Source organism: Acipenser ruthenus, chromosome 8 (assembly GCF_902713425.1).
Source record: "Acipenser ruthenus chromosome 8, fAciRut3.2 maternal haplotype, whole genome shotgun sequence".
In the NCBI taxonomy this organism is placed as follows: domain Eukaryota; kingdom Metazoa; phylum Chordata; class Actinopteri; order Acipenseriformes; family Acipenseridae; genus Acipenser; species Acipenser ruthenus.
This window is the reverse complement of record NC_081196.1, coordinates 211,396-231,170: the sequence shown is the minus strand read 5'-3', so window position 1 is coordinate 231,170 and position 19,775 is coordinate 211,396. Positions and strand designations below refer to the sequence as shown.

The window sequence follows — 19,775 nt, the reverse complement described above, 5'->3', positions numbered from 1 at the left end:
GGCTGCAGATTGCTTGATCGAAGCTGTGTGTGATTCCTGCAAACCGACTCCAATCCAAATTGGAAAATAATTTATTGCACAGATTGGTATCACAAAAAAGCATACAAATACAAACAAAAAAAAAAACAAGAATGTCCCAAAGAAACAGCACAAAACATGTAATTGGAGGAAATACTTGTAAATAACAGCCAGTCATTCTGTAAGTGGCAGCTATTTGCTGACTGTAATTCATTTTGCTGAGATATACAAAGGTACATAACATGACGACTAACATTCCACCCACTCCGCTCCATATAAACCTGTCCTTGAATTCAGAGCATGCTGTTCTCTTCACGCCGTCTCTCTCTCTGTTTGGTTTCCAGTTGAACCCGTTCAGACACCAGATCGCAGAAACCTGATTGTCTTGTTTGATGTGAATTTAACCCTTTGAACTGTATTGATGGCTTGAAATCCTCACAGACTGACCCGTGGTTCAGTCCACAGTTATGAACGGGACAGCTCCTCACAGACTGACCCGTGGTTCAGTCCACAGTTATGAACGGGACAGCTCCTCAGAACGGTTCCCTTTCCCCTGTAAACTGGTCAAGCGGATTGATACACAATAAGAATGAACCGGACCAGAGACTCAAACAGACTTGTCACACAACCTGTGTGTCGTATTCAAAAGGTAAGAATAAGCAGGTTTGATTGAGATACACACACACACACACACACACACAATTCAAATCCCAGCAAAGCATATCAACACTTTCACTTCATGAAGAATACATATTCCTGTGGATCCACTCCTGGAAGTAAAGAATCAAAGCCACGGTTCACATTTCAAACACAGCTGGGTGACTGGGAACACACTGGGATGTACACTGTAGAGATCTTGAAGTTTCATTATATTGTTCCCTCTCCTCTCTATACTGTGTAAATGGATTCAGCTCCTTCTGGGGGATCACTACACTCATGTGCCACATCACCTACTGAGTCCACATTTTCTAACTATTCTCACAATAAATACACACGTACATACGTCCATATCTACACACATAAATAACTAAGGCCCTGTCCACACCATACCTTTAAACCGGGTTAAAAGTGCTAAATACGGTTAGCGTCCACACTCCGCAGCGTTTAATACCGTACCCGAAAACCGGACTCCAGCCCACCGCGGGTAGTCTCGAGTCCGGTTCTAATTAGATCGCATCGGTAGTGCGGTTTATTAGAAGTGTGGACACTAATACCCAACTACATTTTTTGTGTATCCTCCAATATCCCAGAATGCTTTGTGGTATGTTTGGTGAAATCCAGAATTAGGCTCAGGTGATATGAAGGTAAAAACAAAGATTGTCTTGTAATTAACAGCTTTTTTCTGAGTTTAATTATGAAAACAGAATCAGCTCAGTTTGTTTTAAAGGGATGTCACCTGATTAAAAATAAAACCTGAAAACTTCAAGCCCTACGTGTGTGTGCGTGCGTCAGTGTGCGTGTGTATGTGCGTGTGCGTGTGTATTTTTACAAAATACTTTTTAGCAATATGCACCTCCATTAATATGAAGCATAACACATTATTTTAAAATAAAATACAGTGCATGGTGGGATACTATCGTATTCATTTCCACTGCTAGGATTCACTGCAGCACTGCGCTGCTAGGAACTGTAAACATACTATTGTAATAGTGTGTGCGGGCATTACGCCCGTCTAAACATGAAACGGTTCTTCAGTGTGGAGGCTTTGAGCTGGATTAATGAGAACGGTTTGGAGTGCCTTTCTCCAGGTCGGGTATGTAGTGTGGACAGGGTCTAAACATGAAACAGTTCTTCAGTGTGGAGGCTTTGAGCTGGATTAATGAGAACGGTTTGGAATGCCGTTATCCAGATTGGGTATGTAGTGTGGACAGGGTCTAAACATGAAACAGTTCTTCAGTGTGGAGGCTTTGAGCTGGATTAATGAGAACGGTTTGGAATGCCGTTATCCAGATTGGGTATGTAGTGTGGACAGGGTCTAAACATGAAACAGTTCTTCAGTGTGGAGGCTTTGAGCTGGATTATTGAGAACGGTTTAGAGTGCTGTTCTCCAGGTCGGGTATGTAGTGTGGACAGGGTCTAAAAGGTTACTTGGCTACTACGGTATATTATATATCTTCTGAATAAACTGTATCTTTATTGTCAAACCACATCAAAACTTTTTACATCAAGTCACTCATTTGCCAAGGACTTGAAAACAGCAACAAACAGACCCTCACAGTTTGTGTTTCGATGCTGCCAGCACATCTTTTCTCAGCCTGTTTTTCCCCCGATCACTGCAGGTTCTACAAACCCAAACTACAAGGATACTGTCTGACTGTCCTGTTACAAAACACATCTTCAACAAATCAGCAATAACGTGTCAGAAGAGGCAGTAGTTGAGTGGAAAGAAACACAATCCCATTGGTTAGTGATCCTGCAGGATGCAAGGTGTTTTCTGTGCGTAGTTGGGTTGCATCCTGGCATGGTGCTGCTGGTCTCTGGGAGTGATTGCTTCGTTAGTGTAGCCCTCATACCCGTTCTCAGAGCACAGGGACAGCTCCTCTGCACTGCCAAGACCGTTATTCATTTCTGGAACAAAGGAGAGTCAGCACTCAGAGGAGTCCGCTGTGGGGACTCACAGCTCAGGCTTTATTTGAGTCTTTGTCATTTCTACATTCATTTTAGAGTCAAACTACAATTTTTATATATATATATATATATATATATATATATATATATATATATATATATATATATATATATATATATATATATATAAATATATAAATAGCCTTTTTATGAAACTGATTCTGTCTGTCTGTCTGTCACACTTATCAGTGGGTTCTGTGTCACACTCTGTTGAGAGAACTCTCTATACACTTGCTTCCTCCCCTGTAGATACCAGGATTGCTCTGACAGCGAGGGGGTACCTGAAAAGATGAGCTTCTCCTTCATGATGTTCACATCTCGGCTGGACCTGCGCACCGCAGCGCTCAGCATGATCTGCTCGGGATTGTAGCTCCTTATGCTTCCCAGACGCCATCTACAACATAACACAACAGCTGTGTGAATAGCAGCCTGCATACAGAACAGCTGTGTGAATAGCAGCCTGCATACAGAACAGCTATGTGAATAGCAGCCTGCATATTGAACAGCTGTGTGAATAGCAGCCTGCATACAGAACAGCTGTGTGAATAGCAGCCTGCATTAGGCATGTCAACCTCATATGGGGATGGATTAAAAAAAAAAAAACTTCTTGTCTTTATATGGGTACAGATGCATGAGCCACATGCCATTTTTCCCCATATAAAGCAATGAAAGGGTTAAAACAGCAGCTGATCTGAAATAAGAGCAACATATATCCATACGGTCATGTTTCCACGAAGCCTGGGTGATTTCTACAGGGCCAGGAAGCACCTTTCCCTTCCCCACACTTGAGAGCTTTGATACTGCTGGAATACGTGATGCATGTGCAGTCCTGGGTGAATACAAGTAACTTCTCTCCAAGTACGTCATGCCATCTACCCACCAATATCAATTCATGATACACCTCATATAAATGAGGCCGACCACACACAAGGGGCCGCTGCACGCTTCACATGTCACTTTGAAAGTGTACGCTTTTATCCAAGGCATGTGCTCTGTGTACACCACATCATACAACGTGCCTAACCTCAGCCAGGTCAGTGAGGAGGTGGCATGAAACAACAACACAACCACCATCACAAACATAACCTCAGCCAGGTCAGTGAGGGGGTGCCACGAAACAACAACACAACCACCATCACAAACATAACCTCAGCCAGGTCAGTGAGGGGGTGCCATGAAACAACAACACAACCACCATCACAAACATAACCTCAGCCAGGTCAGTGAGGGGGTGCCATGAAACAACAACACAACCACCATCACAAACATAACCTCAGCCAGGTCAGTGAGGGGGTGCCACGAAACAACAACACAACCATCATCACAAACATAACCTCAGCCAGGTCAGTGAGGGGGTGCCATGAACATAACCTCAGCCAGGTCAGTGAGGGGGTGCCACGAAACAACAACACAACCACCATCACAAACATAACCTCAGCCAGGTCAGTGAGGGGGTGCCACGAAACATCAATAGGAAACATTCAAACATTAAACACACGATCACCGCCAAGCACAATGAAACAGACCCTTTGCAGAATTCACTGTCACAAAAACCTTTTCATTTCAATTAATTTCTGTTCATTTCCACTCATTTCCGTTCATTTCCACATTTCAATTCATTTCAATTAATTCCCACTCATTGATGTTCATTTCCACACACTGCCGTCCTACCTCCTTTCAGGCCAGCTGTGTTTAACATGCCCTTTACTGCACTGACACAGTGCTGGACACTGCTCATGACAATTCAGCAGATTCTATTTGGAATATAAATATATAACCAAATAACCTTTCAAATGTTTCAGTGGTGCCCCCTTTGTTCTCAGAGCCGATAAGAGCAGCAGTTCCTTCGTTATCCAGTTTTAAGATACTGTATGAGTCTACACTCAGCATGTCCGCAGTCCTTTACCAAGATGTAAAGATTGGAAATGTTTGGGTGAGTCGTGGTTCAACTGGGGCAGACTGCTCTGAAACAAATCTTGCCAATTCAGTCCAGACAGGTTATATATTGCCACATCGGTCTGGTCTGGCCATTCAGTCCATACAGGTTATATATTACTGCATCGGTCTGTCTTGTTGAAAGAGTTAATAAACATTGTTGATATCATTTGATAAAACTCAGTATAGTACAACCAGTCTGCAATATGACCTTTCAAAGTTACAGAGTTAAAGGGAGAGGAGGAGAGAGAGAGAGAGAGAGAGAGAGAGAGAGACAGAGAGAGAAGGAGGGAGGGAGAGGGGGAGGGAGAGAGCATCATGGGTAGAGAGGCGTCAGTTACCTGATCATGTGATAGCTGTGAGATACCAGAATGCAGCACAGAAGAGAAGCATGCACAGCAGTCAGAGAAGAAAGGAAAAAAAAAACACAAAACAAGGCGAGAAGAGAAGAGAAGAGAAGTCAGTTCATGTTCCTCGTTCAGCTGCTTCAGGGCTGCAGCATAATATAAACCTACCCTACCCTACCCCTACCCCACACTGTGCTTCCACACAGACTGCAGGACTGCTTACTGAACTACAGCATGATATAACCCTACCCTACCCTACCCTACCCTACCCTACCCTACCCTACCCTACCCTACCCCTACCCCACACTGTGCTTCCACACAGACTGCAGGGCTGCTTACTGAACTACAGCATGATATAACCCTACCCTACCCTACCCTACCCTACCCTACCCTACCCCACCCCACACTGTGCTTCCACACAGACTGCAGGGCTGCTTACTAAACTACAGCATGATATTACCCTACCCTACCCTACCCTACCCCACCTCTACTCTACCCCTACCCTACCCCTTAGACATCCCTATCTGGTAAAGACTGATAATCTAACAGCCTACTGACGGAACCTGGTAGCCATCATTAAACAAGCATTGTGCTTCCAGTACACCCTGTCCATGCAACCCTTGCACTGTCCTCCACAATGACTTCCTAGCAGCAGATCTGATCATGTACAGTACATATTGAACTGTCCATTAGGTCATCCTCTTTGGAGAATGACAGGTCTGTCACGAGCTCAGAGTGGCTGATAGCATTGCAATGCCCAGCCCAGCAGTCTGAACGCTCCTCAGTGCCACAGATATTACACTACAGGGTTATATTACTGTACTATATTCTCTTAGAATCGGAGGGAACGGAGCGTGCCGATTGGCTGGGGATGTTCCAAGGCTTTACAATGCCAGTTAGGGAAGCATCCTTGCTTTGACCTGGGCTTCGATGGTCCCCAGCAGCGCTGTACTCAGAAATAAAAGGCAGGCACTATCATGAATAGAAGGAGCTGCACTGGGCAGTCACAGCCACTGCACCCTCACTGCTACATGCTGCAGGACTCGCACTAGGGCTGATAAAGTCTGTGTTGGGAACGTCGGGTATTGACGGGATGAAAGCTGATGAAATATCACCCCCATCAGCTGAGAGCTGGATGTTCATGTAACACATTGATCAAAAAAGCTAAACAGCCCCCCAGACAATAGAAAGTATACAGACACACACACACACACAGACAGACAGACAGACAGACACACACACACACACACACACACTGTCACACACACACTGACACACACACACAGACACACACATTTTAAAATGCTTAACAGATAGATCTAGAACCCTGTTAATCTTCATTCCAGTCTATCAGTCTATCAGTGCATTTGAATTACTTGTATATGGATTTCAGGAATGCTGCAAACTCATCACCACAAATGAAATGCTTTTGAATTCATATTGTACTGTATGGTTTAACACAGACAGGGCGCATGTGAGAAATCCTTCACCCACAACACTGTGCAAGTCCTGCAGGACTGGAGTGTACATTTCTATCAGTATTCACATATATACTCGATGAGGACATCAGCGGCAATACAGTGATCTGCTCTGCTAGCATACCTTCTACTACTACTACTACTACTACTACTACTACTACTACTACTACTACTACTACTACTACTACTACTACTACTACTACTAATAACAATAATAATAATAATAATAATAATAATAATAATAATAATGGATCTATCTTTCTTTCCTGTAACTGGGACAGGCAGCAAACCACTAGCTGAAGTCAATAGGTAATAATGCAGGGCTGAGGCATCTGAAAGTCACAGTCATGTTAGCAGGAGTGGCCTGAGAGACTGACTCTATGTGCAGTGCACTGCAAGTTCAATACAGTTAAGAATAAAATAAAGAGCGATACTTACTTCTGCAGCACAAAAACTCCTATTATTACAATAAAAGAAATGACATCCGCTGCGATCCAGAGCAGCTTGTATTCCTCTGGAGGCTGAAAAGGAGAGCGGAAAAGAGGCTGATTTCAAGATGCAAACACTGCAGGAGCACCAGGGAACCACTAGAGGCGCCAAAACCAACAAACAGACACACGTGTCATCGGCTTTATATTCTGTACCGGACTAAAGGAGTTGACCTCAGTACAGCAAGGCAGACTTTTAAACAAGGATGAGCTATACACAGTCACGCAGGAGTCTGAGGAATGCTGTCATACCCGCAGGAGCATGAGCAGCAAAGAGGGGTGCTTATTTACTAATGAACAGGTACAGGCAGTTTGGGATCGCTTTGATTTCCACTGAAATGAACAAATCTACAGAGACTTACAAAAATGTAATTAGCAAAAAAAAGTGACCAATGTCCATTTATTAAGACTTCCCAACCCCATTAAGACAATGCATTGGGATCAGGGATCTGTTCCAAATGCCCAAACATGCTGCCAGGCTGTGTGATTGAAACGCCCGGAGAAAGTCAATAAGTGAGTTATCTGCTGTGCAAGTTAAAGCATGTACAGAGCAGAGATTCATCACTAACACTACACCATATAAAAGCAATGCTGCTGCAATTCATAAACAGCTTTCTACAGACGCCAAGAATGAACTCATGGATGCAGGACAAGCACTTCAGCACTACATTCACTTCAGTAAAAAACAACTGGTTACAATTACACCACGTCAGAACCACCTGTAACCCGAACTAGAAAACAAGCCCCAAACTGGAGGATAAGCCACCTTGTCATGGTGTCTCTTACCATGAGCCAGATGGGATAAGGCAGCTTCCTGAGGATGTGTGGCGCGTCGGAGGTGACAGACTGAACTCCACTGCACCACAGCACAGAGTACAGCCACGGCTCGCTCACTGTGAACAGGGTGAGGCTCACGTTCCCTTCTCTGGAGTCCCTGACACCAAACACAAGCACTCTTTAGCTTTGGGGCGCCGCGTCTCCATGGATACGCATGCATGGACGGCTGGCTCAATGTGTGTCAAAACGGATCACCTAGAGAGAGCTTAGCAATGTCTATTATGGGTTCACCTTGTGACCCAGCTTAGAGGGGTCCAAGCAAGCGAGATGTGTGCTAGCAGGATGAGAAATATTTCAGCTGAGGGCCCGACTGCTACTCATTGCCCTTGTACAGTCACCGGAACCCTTCTGCTTTACCAAGACTGCTGCTGAATAGCTGCACACAACTCTTAGTGGATCACATGACATGTCACGTGACCAAGCAGATTTGCATGCAATCCAGGCTAGTTTTTTTTAAATTTTTATTTGACTTGCATTTTCTAATGTATTGGCCAGTCAGTGTAAATACTGTCAATATTATATAATATATATATAGAAATAATGCATATTAAAAGCAGTTCATGTCAATTGCACCTGATGATTCGCCTCAGAGAGGCTCTCAATGCTCTTTTTACTTTTCTAACATTATAAATACATGCACTAAATAAAGAAATAAAGCCATGTCGATGTCTGTACCTGATTTCCTGGGTGCTGACTTGGTTGTACCTCAGATTCAGTCTGACTATGCCTTCCTCCTGAAGTATCTTCACACTCTTTTTGACAGCGGAGGTCTGCTGGAACCCCGGAGCCACCTGCCTCACCAGCTGCCTGTCTGTGTCAGGAGTCCACATGACCTGCAGAGAAGCAGCGGATTACAGGCAGGAACAGCGAGAGCTGCAGCTACTGGAACCTGCAGAGAAGCAGCGGATTACAGGTAGGAACAGCGAGAGCTGCAGCTACTGGAACCTGCAGAGAAGCAGCGGATTACAGGCAGGAACAGCGAGAGCTGCAGCTACTGGAACCTGCAGAGAAGCAGCGGATTACAGGCAGGAACAGCGAGAGCTGCAGCTCCTGGAACCTGCAGAGAAGCAGCGGATTACAGGCAGGAACAGCGAGAGCTGCAGCTCCTGGAACCTGCAGAGAAGCAGCGGATTACAGGCAGGAACAGCGAGAGCTGCAGCTCCTGGAACCTGCAGAGAAGCAGCGGATTACAGGCAGGAACAGCGAGAGCTGCAGCTCCTGGAACCTGCAGAGAAGCAGCGGATTACAGGCAGGAACAGCGAGAGCTGCAGCTACTGGAACCTGCAGAGAAGCAGCGGATTACAGGCAGGAACAGCGAGAGCTGCAGCTACTGGAACCTGCAGAGAAGCAGCGGATTACAGGTAGGAACAGCGAGAGCTGCAGCAACTGGAACCTGCAGAGAAGCAGCGGATTACAGGCAGGAACAGCGAGAGCTGCAGCTACTGGAACCTGCAGAGAAGCAGCGGATTACAGGCAGGAACAGCGAGAGCTGCAGCTCCTGGAACCTGCAGAGAAGCAGCGGATTACAGGCAGGAACAGCGAGAGCTGCAGCTCCTGGAACCTGCAGAGAAGCAGCGGATTACAGGCAGGAACAGCGAGAGCTGCAGCTCCTGGAACCTGCAGAGAAGCAGCGGATTACAGGCAGGAACAGCGAGAGCTGCAGCTACTGGAAACTGAGCACAACTCAAACCTCTGCTGAAAAACAGGGCCAAGCTTTCCAGCTTCACGGGTTCAGAGAATGTTAACACAAGCTGGTGACACTCTTACTGGGCCTGGAGGTATGATTGATTGATGCTCCATAAAACAGGAAACTAGCAGGGGTCAGAAAGCAGCACTGAGTTTGTACACTGACCCTGTCTGTGAAAACAACTGGAATGTCCATTAATGTCTCAGTATATATAGACATGCAAGAACTATGCAAGGATTGCATAAGGATAATGAAGGATTCCAAACATTCTTTGTACAAAAATAAATGCATGCAGCCCTTGCTTATCCTTGCATTTAGTAGTTCTTGCAGAAGACATGCTTTTTCTGGGCTGCATGTCTCACTTGATCCCAGCCTGGTCCTTGTGTTTTATTAATGGGATTGGTAATGATCCATCAACAGGACAGGGGTGACCTCTTTCATTCATCCTGGAATGAAAGGACTGGAATCTCACTGAGCATCACAGTGACTCACGTGTTGCTGCTGGATTCCAGACTGCAGCACTGTGTACAGAGTCACATTGATCCAGCTCTCTCAGGAAGAGCAAGCACCCTGGATCTGAACCCAGCCAGGCTGGAATGAAAGGACTGGAATCTCATTGAGCATCACAGTGACTCACGTGTTGCTGCTGGATTCCAGACTGCAGCACTGTGTGCAGGGTCACGTTGATCCAGCTCTCTCGGTGCGGGTGCTCCAGGGGAGGCCTCCTCACATTGAACAGGATGGATTTGCTGCTATTCTTTGCCAGCTGCAGTACTTCACTCAGGGTGCAAACAGACTGGTTTCCAGCAAGGGCCCAATCCGCCTCCGAGAGCGACGATGCGGTCCAGAACGGGTCATCCTGGGAAATAAAGAAAACAGGCATCACTACAGCGGCACTGTCATTAGTATTAGTAGCTGTGCGCCTGCATACAGTAATGAAATCTACATGCATGCTCACAGTATAATGAAATTTATGTGCATGTTATATAATGAGTCTATGCTGGTCTTCACAGTACAATGCAAACCCGATGCCCACACTGTAGGTTTGGTCTCCATTGCACTAGATACCTTGAGGAACCACTGCCCTGCGTTGAGTGCCTGCAGATCAGTCCAGTTGAACATGGAGGAGTCCTGACCCACTCTCTCTGGAAACAGCTTCTCCACGTCCGTCGTCCTGCGCAGAGTGTTGTCATGCATTAGGAAGGGGACTCCATCGTGGCTGAGGGGAGAAAGCACACAGCTGCCTTTACAATGCACCGTGGGTCTGCAGTGAAGGGATGTGTCCACTAGAGGTCACTGTGGAAACTCTGCTGTGCTGTTACCTCGGCAACGCCTGTTATAGTCTCAGGTGTACTGCACGACAATCTGAAGCTTCATCAAATCAGGGCACTTGAAACAGAATGTCATTCTCTTAATATAATCAAGCAAAGGATATGTCTAATATTCCACAGCAGAACAGGAATAGCCCTTCAGTGTACATGCATCGTTTTGTTCATTCATATTAAATCACAATCCCATTTCAACGCAGACCACTTGCCATTTAAATCCTAAAAGTGCTTCAGAGAGTGCCAGCAATGCAGTGTGTGCAGGCATGTTTTCCAGCCCCTGCAGCGTGCATCCCGTCTCTCTCCTTTCAGAGCGTCCTGGAGAGTGGGGATTGTAACCCAAGCTGCTAGACGCTCTGCACAGACGCACAGCATGGCTCCTCATGATCTTCCACAGACCTCAAGGTTCCACACACTCTGGACTGAACGCTATTCTTTGCTTCAAGATTTCTTATCAGCACCCCCAGTCTGGCATCCGGAGGTACCCCCCAACCTCTGCCCAGCGTCTTAAGCTGAGGGAACAAGAAGACCCTTTTTCAGGAACAGTGGTTTGAAACCTGCTTCCAGGAGACCGGGAGACCTAGTCTGAGGCAGCTTTGCTGTATCAAACCCCAAGTCTCCCCTGGTGTGCCGTGCAGTGGCCTGAAGCCTAGTCTCCTGAAAGCAAGTTGCTTGGTGTTCGCTCAGCTTCAGAGTGGCCCTCTTTCAAGCCGATGCAAACAGTCGTATTACCTGATTTTGACGTCAGCGTAAAGCCCACTGGCCTTCTGTTCTATAGCCTCTTGGAATGACATCAGAGTGTTTTCTGGAGCCAGCTTCAAAAAATGAAATTAAAAAAGGAAACAGAAATGAAAACTGTTGCTATCCCTGTACGCTCTGCTGTAACAGCATTTCCATGTATTTAAATGATCAGTCATCTTAGCTCCATAATGACACAAAACACCTCAAACAGGACCGTGTGTATTTAACTTTATCAGGAAGAATAGGAAGCAGCTGACAGATACAGGGGTGGAAAGACTCCCGGTGCACAGCAGTGTGATCCATTCCTGTTTTTACTAGGAGTTTAATTAGACACACCTGAGTTTGTTGCCTGTGCACTACGACTGGAATTACTATGTGGAATGGGTGAAACTGCTGTGCAATAGGAGTGTTATTTCCGTCCCTGATATACAATGAGGCTGTGCATGTGTCGTTCTGCTAGGGGAGGCACTGCTGGTAATGACAGGCAGCCAGTGACAGACTAGATGCCCACTGCCCCTTGAACAAGTTTCAGGAGGGAGCTCTGCATCCTGCCAGCTGCTCGCGCCCGGGAGGAGTCAAAGTGCCAGCCAGCGACGGGGGGAGAGGGGGCGGGGGTCATTTCTGTAATCTGCTGTTGAGAGCCCGAGGGTGACAGCTCAGGCTCCCAGTCTTTATCCAGGGAAACAGACTTATTATCCAACCGAGCAAGACTGCAGCCAAGCAGACATGACATGTACAGGCACACACACACACACAATAAATCAATGTATTTGACATTAAGCAGTTGGATTGTTTAGCAAGTGTACGTTTGGTGCCATCAAGCTACAGTCTAGCTACAATAATTGAATTTATTATGCATGGTTTCTCAATTACTGTTGTAATTAAGAATATGCTGTTTTCTGCACATCCAGTTCATTACTTTGTAGATTTGAGTGTGCTTTCATTTTCATTTGCAGTACTTCATTAGAGCAGTTCAGAAGTTCTGACTGATTGTATTAATCATCCATCTACAAAATCAGAATAAATCAAAAGACGCTGTTTACTGGACTAAGATTTGTATCTGGAATAATCTCGTATTAAGCATGTTTTTCTGGCAGTGTTTAAATGCTGCATGGTAAAAGAACTGCAATTTAAGGCATGAACTGAAAACACAAGCATTTAAATTTCACAATGAGTGTAGCCCAGTCTGTAGGACCGTGCCCTGCTTAGCACTGCCCCTCTGTCAACTAGGCAGCCCATTCCATCCCCTCACCACTCAGTGTGTGAAGAGTCTCCTTCAACAACATGACTAGGTAACCCATTCCATCCCCTCACCACTCTCTGTGTGAAGAAGAGTCTCCTTCAACAACATGACTAGGCAGCCCATTCCATCCCTTCACCACTCTCTGTGTGAAGAAGTGTCTCCTTCCCTCTGTCCTAAATCTATCTCCACTTCATTGCAAACGGTGTCCTCTGGTCCTGGTTTCTGTACTGCACTTAAAGTACTGTTATTAAGATTTTAAAGACTTCAATCACGTCTCCACTGAACTCTTCCACCAGCAGAGGAACCCTATCAGTGCATTAATGACGCTCAACATAGAAACAACGTAATTCAGGATTCAAGCACATGTCTAAAGATACATAAAAACTAAAATAAATATGCACATGCAATCAACACAGGCTACAGGTAATACATCTGAAAAGAATGAACAGCAAGCAAGTTCTCTTTGTCGCTGTCTAAACTACTCTCAGGTGATCAGTCAATAGAGGAGTGCTGCTGACAGCACCGCTCAGCACTGGTCTGGTTGGAAAGACATGAACGTCTGAAAAGCAGCAGGATTCTACTGATCAGTTTGAAGCAGCTAACTTCGGTACAGTCGGTCTTTGCTGGTCATCTTAGCAAATGAGACACAACTTCACCCTCCCCATGTGGAAACACCCTTGTAAAGGTTCCCTAATCCCACGCGAGCAGCGGGCTGCCTTGCCTGCACAGTTCAGGGTCACTGCGTACCATTGGGGCTCCCTGATGGCCGATGATGGCTGGCTTTGGTCCCAGGTTGTTCTTCTCCATTAAACATGGTGAGGTGATCGACAGAGGGACCAGGTAAAGTGCTGTTAAAACTGTCAGATATGTGAGGAGTAAAACAGCCTGGAAACCTGAGAGAGAGAGAGAGAGAGAGAGAGAAAACACCCACAGTGTAATACCTTCTTAGAAATGAGGTTTTGTACAGATGAGACACTGCAGAAGCCCCTGTGAAGCCGTGTCTGCTGCGATTTTATACAGATGAGACACTGCAGAAGCCCCTGTGAAGCCGTGTCTGCTGCGATTTTATACAGATGAGACACTGCAGAAGCCCCTGTGAAGCTGTGGATTCTTCATATTGAGGTGAAGGACAGCAGAGCTCGAGACTTGGGAACGTTGTCCTTCAAGGACAGGGTTGATGTTGAATTATAATGGAGGATCACTCCTTACACATCAAGCGAAGAATCTGGAATACTCTGCCATTCCATTTGCATTCTACACCTCACAGGTCCTTTCTGGCCAAGCACAGAAGTTACAGCCCAGTTTTAGTGACATTAATGGATGCAATGCTCCTATTTGTCTCTCCAAGGGTGTCTGTTTATTTGAGTGTTATCAGTGATTAAACCAGCCCAGACACTGGTAGGGATGTCTTGATACAAGTACAGTAGACTCTGGCTAATCTGAACCATGCTGTCATAATGCAACGCAGGCTGAGAACTGCAGCTGTAGGAATTTCAACATCACAGTTCTGTGTGAGAATTGTGCAAAACATGTGCCGCTGTCTGTATGTTTCATGCACAGGGCTATCACAAGGCATTTTTAGAATGGTACCAATCAGAATCACTAATCTGGACTGGAGCTTTTGCTGAATGGTCCAGATTAGCGAGGGTTTCTATAAACACGGAAGAGACTTTTTTTACTTACAGCTTTTTTCTGCTCGTGCAAACTGCCCAGCTACAAGCCAGGCCAGCAAGGTAATGGCTGCTACAGCTCCTAAGTGCAAGAATGGACCTGTAGCCTAGAAACAGAAACAAAGAGGCAGTTCAGTGGAGTGTTCAGAATGCCTTCCGAGAGCAAGCGGCGTACAGGGATCTCCTAGCGTGTGGAGGGCCTGCAGCGTTACTGCTGCACAGTCGATGGGGAGAACATCAGCAATACTGAGCCAGGAAGCAAATCAAAACATTACAGCAAGCCAGCTAATGTCTCCGGGTTAAACTCTGTAAAGTGGGTGGGATCAACATAAGACAATACATGACGCCTCAGCAAATAAGCCCTTTCCTCGCTCTCTTTGATTCTTATGCATTCCTCACACAGAGAGGTCATAAGAACATAAGAAAGTTTACAAACGAGAGGAGGCCATTCAGCCCATCTTGCTCGTTTGGTTGTTAGTAGCTTATTGATCCCAGAATCTCATCAAGCAGCTTCTTGAAGGATCCCAGGGTGTCAGCTTCAACAACATTACTGGGGAGTTGGTTCCAGGTCACATATTGTAAGCATGCAAGCTCGCACTCACCTGGAATGAGAGAAGCAGAATGTCCCATTCCTCTCCCCAGAGCTGCTCCATAGAGATCATTGATATCACAGTAACTACCAGGACTACTGTCACTGCAAACTGAAGAGAAAGAGACAGCTATGAGGCAAAGAACTCTGCTTAGATAAAAGGCATGAAACAAACACCACAAATAATGATCTCTCTAACCCTCCTGCTATTGCCACCACGCTGACATTTACTGAAACTCCCTTTACACGAAATCAAACTGCTTCTGCAGAATACCTTCTTGTAGTGGAAACAGGATGGGACTAAATGCCTTAAGGTGGAAATGAAGAGCGGATGTGCATCTCCATTATAAACACACTTTAAGTGCACAGCGAGGAAGCCAGGTAGACATGCAGTAGAATATCCACGCGGCTCTGCATTACCTTGTGCAGCCAGTGCAGGTTCATCTGCTGTCCCACCGCGGTGTGACACAGTGCTAGAATCTGGAAGACAGAAGCGCACACTGCCCTTGTTAATAAGAAGCCAAGCGCAGTGTGTTCACAGTTAATGTGCCTGACTGAAGAGCATGCCCCAGGCTCTGCGCTCTCAAGCCTCATGAAATGAAGTGTGGCACAGTCCCTGTGGTGCTCTCCAGTGCAACTCCTCATTCACTTTTCATGCAGCACTTTGTTTTCTTCGGCTGCTAGAATACATATAAATGACTCCAGTACATTGTCAGGAGGTGCCGTGGGCTAGCCTGGGTTCAATCCGTCTCCAGTCAAAAGTGAAATGATATTCGCTCACATCACAGAACGAGCGGGAATAATAACGAGGCACAGCTGGCAGTCTCTGCTTGAGAGGCAGAGAAGATTATTATTATTAGAATAACAACAACTGCACTGGAGTCCTGACTTCTCAATCTGCCTCACACATGACACTTGAAACCCCAGTAAAACGATGAATTAGGAAATTCAACTTACCAGTAAAAAAGCAACGTAGGAAAAGCCAGCCGCGGTCGTGACGAGTATTGGAATTGACCAGTCACTCCAATAGCCTGTCCTGTTATATAAAAACCTGTACAGAGAGCAAAGCAGGTGCAAAAATGAACTGGAGAAAGTGAACCTGTGGGGACAGCGACAGACCAGAATGACCTGGGATGTGTTGGAGCTCCTCTTGTCCTTGTAGGATGTTTGCAGTCATTGGGAGTGCTTCTGGGTTCTGTTCATTCCATTTGGAGTTATTATCATTGTTCTGCACACAGTATTTATTATCATTGAACCGAGTCCAGTCATGCACAGGCATTGCTAAGAGAGCTGTCCTGACTGAACAGAGTCCAGTCATGCGGCTCAATTTAGATGAAATAAATACACCCGCAGGGCCTTGGGGTAACCTGAGGATTAATGTCTTTGAAGAACTGAAATGTCCAACAGTTGAAACAGCTGAATATTCTCAAACCGATTTGCCCCCCTTTTGCCCCCCCAATTTTGAATGAATTTCAGAGAAGCTGCTTATGAGCTGGTTATTCATTAAAACTTAGCAGTGTCCTTCTAAGAGCCACAAGGTTCACCAGGCAAGTGAAAGAGCGTCGTACTCACCAGTTAAACTCATTGTAGTCATTGTGGACCTCCCACCAGAAATACAACCAGAAAAGGATCAGGAAAAAGGTGGAACAGAGAACCAGGAACCACAAGCGCTCCCACTGCAAACGACAAAGAAAAAGACACACATTACTGTCACCCATTAACTACAATCCCCTCCCAGCCAATCAATACGAATTCAGGAGCTTTCAAGCAGCTAGAGACACAGAGAAGCAATCAGCCATTCAGGAGGCAGGTGATGACACTACTGAGGGACCACTAGTGTGCTGTGCTGTGCTGTGCTGTGCTAATCCACTTGTGACCCGGTATCATTACTGCACGCTGTGTGTAATAACCCTCATTCAAGGCTGGATTTGCTATAGGGTTACAGGACCAACAGAGAGTCAGAAGTTTACAGCTACCTTACTCGTGATTGACAGCCAGACTTCAGAGGGTCCATATGCAATAACAATAGGCAAGTCTATTCACACGGGACGGGTTAACAACAGCACACAAGCTACATGTGTGTTTGATGTGAGTTTGTCCTCATGCGCAGGGTAAGTGTTCTCATCACAGACTTAACCATGAGATCTCTTCTTCACACAGCAAGTGTGAAAAAGAAGCACCGCACACATTCTACTGGACATTCTGCAGGAAGCTGCACTGTGACATCATAATGGAAGGCAATGTGAACGTGTCATCACATCAGCTCCTGGTCATCAGAAGTGTGGTGGTGTGAAGTGCTTCCATTTTCTCTGCACGGCGCAGCGCAGTTAGTTAACGACCCTCAAGTTAATTAAAGCTTTCCCCCAAACAAGAGACCATTTTGACCAAGCGATATTTTACAAAGTATGCACTGGAAACTAAATGGAAGTGTCAGGGGACTAAGTTAATACTTTGGAATTCATTTTAATTAGATCTGGAAACAAGTCAAGCCCCAATGGGATCTCTATTAAACTCAACCTGATCGGAGGTCTGCTGTCTCATTCATCTTGTGCTGTGCTTTCTTAAGGAACGGTAATTGCTTTTTCAGTAAAGGCGGAAAGGTTATTTTCCTCAAAAACATTGAATTTCATTGCACTGCACCCTGCTGGCTCCCTGCAGCACTGCACCCTGCTGGCTCCCTGCAGCACTGCACCCTGCTGGCTCCCTGCAGCACTGCACCCTGCTGGCTCCCTGCAGCACTGCACCCTGCTGGCTCCCTGCAGCACTGCACCCTGCAGCACTAATAGAGTCCATCTGTGCTTTATCCCAGTGGGGATACACACAAGCTCAAACTGACCCCTAAAACAATCTGAGACATTAAATCACTGCTCCAGACACCAAAGGCAATGAATTCACTCAAATAAATAAAGCCATCCATACAGAGGGAGAGAGGACTGACAGCTAATGACACACTGGAGTGAGACAGTCATTCCAGTCAGGACTGCAGTTCGATAAGCGATTCTTCACGTCTTCTCCTCTGTGGATGAAGTGATTCCTCTTTCAAAGCACCGAATTCCAGAGCGGATTACTGGAAGCAGCGTCGCGCGCAGGTATATTAATCTCTAAGCTCAGTATAAACAGCAGGGCAGGAGCGGATCAGAGTAATTCGTACAAAGTACAATAAGTACAATAAGTACAAAGCATTCTCTCAGTGGCGCAGGGAACACAGAAGAGTGTCTGCTGCTGCACAGGAATGAAATAGTGGGAGGGTTAGAGACAGTGGCTCATGGAGTCAATCCACGATGAACATGTTTAAACTCAACCTTCTATCGTTACCCATGCCCACGGACTGCATGTTTATCACTAGCAGCTATGCTTTTAAATGCTTTGTAAGAAGATGTGCTGCACTTCATTCACACCAGAAGAGTGGAAACTATTGTCTTCCAATATGTTACTAATCCTTACATAAAAAAGGGATCTTTGAGATATTTAACAAAAAAAACCCCAGAACATTATTGTCCTGCTCAATTGCAACATTCGATCACACTTCAATGAAACTGAATGCTGACTCGTGTGTGATTGAGACATCATTGTGAAGCTGAATTGAACACCACTAGAGTATTGGGAAATAACACAGGTCATGCATGGCTGGTTTCATAGACCCAGATCAGCACGAGTCTTGGATTTATCTAAATCAACATTAGTGCTCATCAGGGTGTGTGAAACCAGGCGGACGAGTCCCTGCACTGCACATGAGCACCTTAACCGCTGTGCGAGAGAGCCAGGCTCGTCCATTCACTGTATTAGAGCTTTTAACCTCATCTCATCTCACACACAGGGGGGACAGAATCTATAACAGCAGCGCAGCACACAGCACTGCCCGCTACACACCGAACAATATCTAAGCAGCCTACTGTCAACACTATACCAGCCTGTCAGATCTGGAGTCTGTCCCTCCGTGTCTGAAACTGACTGGAATCGGGGAGATGCAGCTTTCATATCGTACAGAATCCCATAACAGACTGAATATCATATATTACACAATCTCAGAATAGAATGAATATCATATATTACACACTCTCAGAACAGACTGAATATCATATATTACAGAATCCCAAAACAGAATGAATAAAGAGCTCTAAAGAGGAGTGAGATAGTGTGCTGTCCTATACTGTATCTACAGCAGAGATAAACTGTCTCTCAGTAATGGCCAATCTGTGAGGCTATCCATCTGAACAATCAATAGCCACATTTAGCACTTCTATTCGGTTGCCTAGAGCAGTTATAATTATTTTTTACTTGATTTTTTCCCCCTGTAATTCAATTAGGGAATTCTTATGAATAATATAAGTGGTTCAAATTATATGAATATGACATTTGTAATGAGCTTCTGCAAAAAAAGCATTAAGAGGAAATGTATCTGTCCCCGGGCTGAAACTACATATCACCTAATAATAGTCTTTGTTAGACGGCTAAATATAACCGAGGTGCACTAACTAAAACACTGTGGCGTGCAGACTCTGCGACGTGAACGAGCACTAACTAAAACACTGTGGTGTGCAGACTCTGCGACGGGAAGGAGCACTAACTAAAACACTGTGGTGTGCAGACTCTGCGACGGGAAGGAGCACTAACTAAAACACTGTGGTGTGCAGACTGCGACGGGAAGGAGCACTAACTAAAACACTGTGGTGTGCAGACTCTGCGACGGGAACGAACACTAACTAAAACACTGTAGTGTGCAGACTCTGCGACGGGAACGAGCACTAACTAAAACACTGTGGTGTGCAGACTCTGCGACGGGAACGAG

At 45.6% G+C, this 19,775-nt stretch overlaps 1 protein-coding gene across 2 annotated transcripts in view; it reads right to left on the bottom strand.

Annotated features, from left to right (window-relative positions):
* Positions 1-53: 53 nt before the first annotated feature.
* LOC117405775 (glycerophosphodiester phosphodiesterase domain-containing protein 5-like) overlaps positions 54-19,775 on the bottom strand; it is a 52,865-nt gene continuing 33,143 nt past the window's right edge. Inside the window, exons 3-17 of one of the 2 annotated variants that reach the window (XM_059027913.1) lie at positions 16,559-16,662; positions 15,944-16,037; positions 15,407-15,466; positions 15,000-15,098; positions 14,411-14,504; positions 13,475-13,620; positions 11,476-11,558; positions 10,487-10,637; positions 10,056-10,277; positions 8,407-8,564; positions 7,681-7,828; positions 6,845-6,927; positions 4,923-4,937; positions 2,928-3,040; positions 54-2,586 (exon numbers count right to left, since the gene is read on the bottom strand). In XM_059027913.1, the coding sequence (XP_058883896.1) occupies positions 2,423-2,586; positions 2,928-3,040; positions 4,923-4,937; positions 6,845-6,927; positions 7,681-7,828; positions 8,407-8,564; positions 10,056-10,277; positions 10,487-10,637; positions 11,476-11,558; positions 13,475-13,620; positions 14,411-14,504; positions 15,000-15,098; positions 15,407-15,466; positions 15,944-16,037; positions 16,559-16,662 (1,734 nt within the window). In that variant the 3' untranslated portion in view covers positions 54-2,422. The remainder of the gene's footprint in view (positions 2,587-2,927; positions 3,041-4,922; positions 4,938-6,844; positions 6,928-7,680; positions 7,829-8,406; positions 8,565-10,055; positions 10,278-10,486; positions 10,638-11,475; positions 11,559-13,474; positions 13,621-14,410; positions 14,505-14,999; positions 15,099-15,406; positions 15,467-15,943; positions 16,038-16,558; positions 16,663-19,775) is intronic. The other variant, XM_059027915.1, reaches the window with a different exon arrangement.